Source organism: Penaeus chinensis, chromosome 4, assembly GCF_019202785.1.
Source record: "Penaeus chinensis breed Huanghai No. 1 chromosome 4, ASM1920278v2, whole genome shotgun sequence".
In the NCBI taxonomy this organism is placed as follows: Eukaryota; Metazoa; Arthropoda; class Malacostraca; order Decapoda; family Penaeidae; genus Penaeus; species Penaeus chinensis.
In genome coordinates this window covers 40,760,891-40,767,024 of record NC_061822.1, presented here as the reverse complement: position 1 = coordinate 40,767,024, position 6,134 = coordinate 40,760,891, and the positions used below count along the sequence as shown (strand labels likewise).

Here is a 6,134-nt window from a genome sequence, read left to right as displayed (position 1 = left end):
GCCTCAAAGATGCCAGAGTGGTCAGTTTTTTACCAGGCTAGGGCTTCTTATGGGTTAGAGAAGCTCGATGTAACAAATATGGCTAGCCTGTACAAAGAGCTTTCCAGCAATGATAGCCTGTTTCAACAGTATTATCTGAGAAATTCTGCAGGCTACAACAATGGTATCTGTGACATTGACTGCAAACGTAATCACTTGTGTGCAATAGGCTACATAAAAGTTGAAGATTTAAACAAGTGTATGGGATTCAATGACACCACCACCAGCACTGACACAATTCAATCTACAACTCCACTTTACCCCGAGCCAGTCCAAAGTTTCATCCTTGAAGATGGATCGCCAGTCAGTGCAGACAACTTTGACGAAAATTCAGATGGCACTTCACACCTGGTGATCATTATGGTGGCCCTTGGGATGACTCTCATGGTTGTCCTTGCAGTTACTTTAGCAGCCATGTTGGTGATCATAACACTACAGAGGAAGAGTGTCTTAAGGAGAGAAGGATCTGTCCCAGTATCTGAGCTCAGTTGGGGACTGCGGCAACAAGGGTACAAACCATTTTAGAACTATATGGCAGAATTTTAAAGATGGATTTATACTTGTGATAGATAATGTGATAAGATAAATAACTAAAGAAGCAAGGAGTTTTCTGCAATGATACCCTGTTTCAACAATAGTTTAGGTTGTGAAGTCAGTAGTGATGTAGATTCTTTTTTTCAGATTTATGTTTTTTCCATATCTTAGGTTCATTCAGTTTAGTATACTATTTATTGAAGGAAAGGTTGTATATTATTTTCATTTAATTTTCAGATTCATTATTTGGCAACCAAAAGTTCAGTTGGTCAAATGGTACTGAATTACATCACACGGTTGTTAAAGACACAAAACAAGTCATGTGCATTCTTATAAGAGGGCTAGACATGAAAGAGATCTTGAATAAGGCTGCTTTTTAGCATTTCTATATTCAAGTTCCTTCCTTAGCAAGGCTATTCTCATTATTTATTATAAGCCAACAAATTTAACATTTTGATGGCATTTGGCAGGACTGCTGAAGTTAAATTATACACCAGTCTGTTGATTTATTTGAGTATTGGGGTAAGAGAAGTCAATGCATTTTCAGAACTAAGTCACTCATTAATAGCAATGAGGGTTTTTTTTTATTAGGTTTACAGAAATGAGTTACTCCCAAGAAAACTGCATACTAACCAAAACAGTTCAGTCAGTATTGTGATATAGAAATGATTTTGAGGCATTGTTATTTTTGTAGTTATTGATTATATGTTTCATATAATTTGTATATTCCTTTTTGACTGGATTTTTTCCTTGGGTTTGCTTAGTCTTGTTCTAGAAGAGGTTAATGAGTATCTATTTACAGGATCCAAGTTTGCAAGTTTCACACTGTAATTTGTAACAGAGGTAATATTAATTTTTGGACAAATACCAGACTTCCTAGGGTGATAAAGATTTTTAGATCTAAAGATAATTCACAATATTTTGATGGAAACTCCATGATTTGTGTAAAATGTTCTGGAAAGATGAGGAATAAGTTTAATAGTGAAGTAGAAATATTGGTCACTATATCATTCTCAGTATAAAAGAAAACATATTCAGGTATGTTAAAAAATGGCGAAATCATTTTTTGGGAGTTTATTCAATGCTATACATTTTTATCATCAGTTAAGAAAAGTGAGATGAAGAAGAAAAAATAAAGGAAGCAAAGATTATAGATTTATATATTCACAGGATGGGGATTTTTTTTTTTCTTTTTTTAATGAATGAATTCAGCTCACTTTGTTCTAATATCAGTGTCTAACATGGATAATTTGTCCATTTTCTTCAGACATCTGTTGCTGTCCAATTTGAATGCATACAATGGAGAATGACAGTTGCTGTGTTTCATCCTTTAGGGGACTCTGCAAAACATTGCAATAGCAGCAAAGGAAATACTTATTAGATTTTTATCAAGGGAATAGTATTATTTGAATGTGTTATCCTGTTATTTTCCAGGAGGTGGAGGAGGATAGCATAAGTATAATCTAATAACAAAAGATTGTTAAATTTGATGTGAAGTTATTCACAGTAAAACATTATTATTATCCAATAACAAAATGAGTGTAATCAATGTTCTGTACTAAGGGAAAAAGCAGTGGTGCTTAAATGCTTTATGTGAAATTCCATTATCAATTAAGAGTACACTTCTGAGTGTTCTCTGTTCACTGTGTTAGTCAGTAACAGAATATTTGTAATCTCAATGTATAGGTGTTATTCTCATCACAGAAGACCATTGTAACATAAACCTATATTTATGGTATCACCACAGTTTTTAGGTGAAGGTGTTAATGATATTGTAGTGAGTTGTATTCTCACTGAAAATTATGAAAAACAAAAAAGGTTATGCATATTATTACAGCTACACTAGTGATTCATGGATCATTGGAGAGTATTTTTCTGGGTGCTAGCTGATTAATGGTTTATATCCATTTCATTAAGGCAACAGTAAATAATGGTTTCATGTGATTTATGAGTACATTACATGAATACAGGTTTTAGATCACCTCAATCAAAGCACTATAAAAGGAAAAAACTCCTTTGTCCCAGCACTATTGATGTTTAGAGTTTTAGTTGTATTGAGCAGTGATATGCAAAACACTTTCATGGGCTACTGTGCAAATAGAACAATTATTCTTGGCTTCTTTCAGCTTACCGGTACAGCACCACTGACCTACCACCCTCCTTCATAAATGTTTCAGTGTATGATGCATAGATTTTTTCAAGGATGTATTTTAGCAGAACTGTTTATTTCTTTATTACCATTTATTTTCTAATATTAACTGTTCTTGCTTCACATAGTAGTTTGTTTATCTGTTTTTATTTATTTATTTTATTAAAGAAGACTAACTACAAAGTAAGGAAAGAGGCTTAATTAGATCAACAGAGAAAAGTCAGAGTAGAATTTAAAATATAATTTGTAAATTTAGTTGATTTTATGAACAGTGTGCCATTCTAATTAAGATTTTTATGGGATATTAACTTGAAAAATGCAAATGCAGGGTTGTTAAGTCTTGAGGAGTTCACTAAGTGCGGGTTAAGTTTACTGACATGGCTTTTTATACAATGGCTTTTGCATTTATCCACTTGAATTTATTAGCAAACTTAATTTCATAGTATTGCCTATTTTGTTGTGTACTAAATTACTTGCTTGCTAGATTCCAATATTATATCCAATTTATTAATATTAGTATCCAATGAGGAGTTCCACGTTTGTACTGGCTGCAGGAGGGATCAATTATTTCTTTGCCAAGCCAACATTAAAAGTCACTAGCAGCCTGCAAAAGAGAACTCTTCTTTTAAAGGACAGAATATACAGCAAAGGGTACAGACTAATACAATCAGGATGAAGATTCTACTGGGCATGTCCAATGCTGTTGACAGACAGGTTGGAAGGCTGAACTCCTCATACAGTGGTATGTGATTTCCAAATTTGTGGGGTTGTCTACTTTATGGCACACTCATTCTTGATGAGTATGAAAGGTAGATGAAGACAGAGAGAATTTTCATAAAAACCAGTTAGTGAAGAGTTGTTAGTGAACTTATTTTTTTTAGAAACCTAGATTTTATATGATTCTTTATAAGAAGAAGTAAATAGGTGGGGGGGATAGTTTTTATTTTTATCACAGTATTATCATTGCTCAGTTTTCCTCTTGCAGAAAAAAATCGGAAATTATGTATCCGTAGAATAATACAAAAGTATTTTTTTACATTTCCGTTCTCAATTATTTTAAAAGAAACACAGGAAATTTAAATTAATCTGCATTATATTGTACATCCATGTTGCAAAGATATATGTAGTTCTCCTTATGCAGATGCAAAAGGGGTATATTATGCAATATATGTATTTTTCCAGAAGTAAAAAGCAGATCTGAAGTTTTGCAAAATCATTTACCTTTAATGTGAAACAAGAAATACTGGAAAGGCAAAAAGAAAAATGTGCATGTTTTCTATCATAATCTTGAAAATATATTTATTTTTGTAATACACATACATGCACATGCACACCAACCCACCAAAATACCCCCACCCTCCCCACACATATATATATACATATACATACATATACATGTTCATCCCCTATATATTTGTATAATACATATTTAAACTATCCTGGTTTGGAGTGCAAAGTCATTCACAAAAGGATATTCACACACAAGGAAATATCTTGATATAATTATTCTTCAGAGAACTCGTACAAAAAGAAAAAGGAAAGGAAAATCACCCAAGAAAGTTCTCATAACTGCATTAAAACCACAACTGAATCATATTCAAACAAGCATTAAAACTCTTCCCAAAAGTACAAGCCCCAACTGGTAAATTATTCTGGTTATCTAGCTTATTTTAAAAATTGCACTTACAATAACAGTTGACAAAAACCCATAAAAAATTAAATATAGTATTAACATACAATATCCTTTGTTCATAAGTCCAAATGTACCAACTATTTTGACAATCTTTTATGATTCCAATAAACTCAACTTTTTCAACTGTTTTTCAGATTTTCACAGCAATTGTAGACATATGTGATTGAAGCCTGTACTTCAATTAGTCAATTTGGAATTATGCAGCAATTGAACAGCAAAATTTACACATACTTTACTTGTCAAGCTATAAGATGTTACTGGTAATTTATCAAAAAAAGAATAAAAGAGAAGAAAACCTGAAGTTATCATGAAAGAGCATATCCAACTTTATATTTTATTTAAACGTAGCAGACTGCACCTGTGGGCCATCATTAGGAAAAGCCATCTAGAACCTCTTTTTGTTCTCTAAACATGTCTTGATATCTTAACTGCTATCGAAAAGAATAATGACACAAAAACAATATAGCACAGAAAATTATCACTTGTATTAAAAATATTTTTTTCCTTGTACATTATCATTCATAAAACAAAGCACCTTAGTAATAGACAGGGGAATACCTACTCCTGATAAATATTAAAGAATGAAAAAGTTTTGAATTTTCATATATTCAAAGCAGTACTTTAATTAAATATTTAAGTGGAACTAATTCTCTAATGTGGGATTTCACAGCAGTCAAACTTAGTAGAAACAATATAAAATATAATTTTGTACATTTACTGGAACACTAAAATGTGAAGATTTTTTTTTTTTTTTTTTTTTTTTTGCCTTAATTGTACATTTCCCATATTTGACCCAATCACCACGGATTTATGCCATGTCCCCTGTAGTTTCTTGTGAATTTTGTTATATACAGATGCCTCTACATGTGCTCAGCCAGCAAGGAATCAAGCATTAGGCCCTAGTGACTGATCCTGATTTCCCCATTCCTTGAGTTGGCAGGAAAATGTTGTTTTTTTTTTTTTCTAATACTGTTAATATTCTTGATATGATTATTAAATTGTTATTAAAATCTTGGTAATATTAAAGACAGTGAAATAATACAAAAGAAACTTTCAGGTGAGATAGGTAGGACTAATAACTGACTCCTTGGTGAATAAGCACTTGTACAGTCATATGTATTCTCACCATCTTTGCTGAGTAGGTTAAAAGGTGAAATAGATGTGTACATATTTGCATTCATAAGCCAAAGGCAGCCAGTGATTTAATATAAAATACCCTCCGTTGTGATCTTTATATTTCAACTTGTTCCATATAACTCTCAGAATCATGACACAAGTACCCTGACATACAATGTTCATTCTTTTAACTGTTGACACTAGAAGTGAATGCATTCATCCATTGTCAAGTAAAGTTTTGTTTTATCTATTCATGTATTTATTTATTTATTTATTGAACTATAAACTTATTTCTTCATTTGTATGCAATGCAGTGCCATTAATAAGTCAATTACTAAGCTAACCCTTACTATCTACCTAATTCCTTAATTATTCAGGCAAGATAGATTTTATTTTTATTACTACTATTATTATTATCAACATTATTACAATAATTATAATGTTGTTAATAAAACCAATTATTCATAACAACAATAATACTAACAGAAACAATTTTTTTTTCAAAAACATTGAGGAATGGGTTAAAGTGGTCAGATCAAGTAAGCCCAGTAATTGACATTTTAGTGACTCAGAATTTGTACAGCCATCATGTGTGTGTGTATA

General features: G+C 31.8%; 1 protein-coding gene across 2 annotated transcripts in view; it reads left to right on the top strand.

Annotated features, from left to right (window-relative positions):
* The window catches only part of LOC125025163 (acid sphingomyelinase-like phosphodiesterase 3b), a 10,042-nt gene extending 6,118 nt beyond the window's left edge, over window positions 1–3,924 (top strand). For both annotated transcript variants that reach the window (XM_047613139.1, XM_047613138.1), the window contains exon 7: window positions 1–3,924. This exon is cut by the window's left edge and continues 194 nt beyond it. In XM_047613139.1, coding sequence (XP_047469095.1) covers window positions 1–564 — 564 coding nt within the window. In that variant the 3' untranslated portion in view covers window positions 565–3,924.
* The last annotated feature ends 2,210 nt before the right edge of the window (window positions 3,925–6,134 follow it).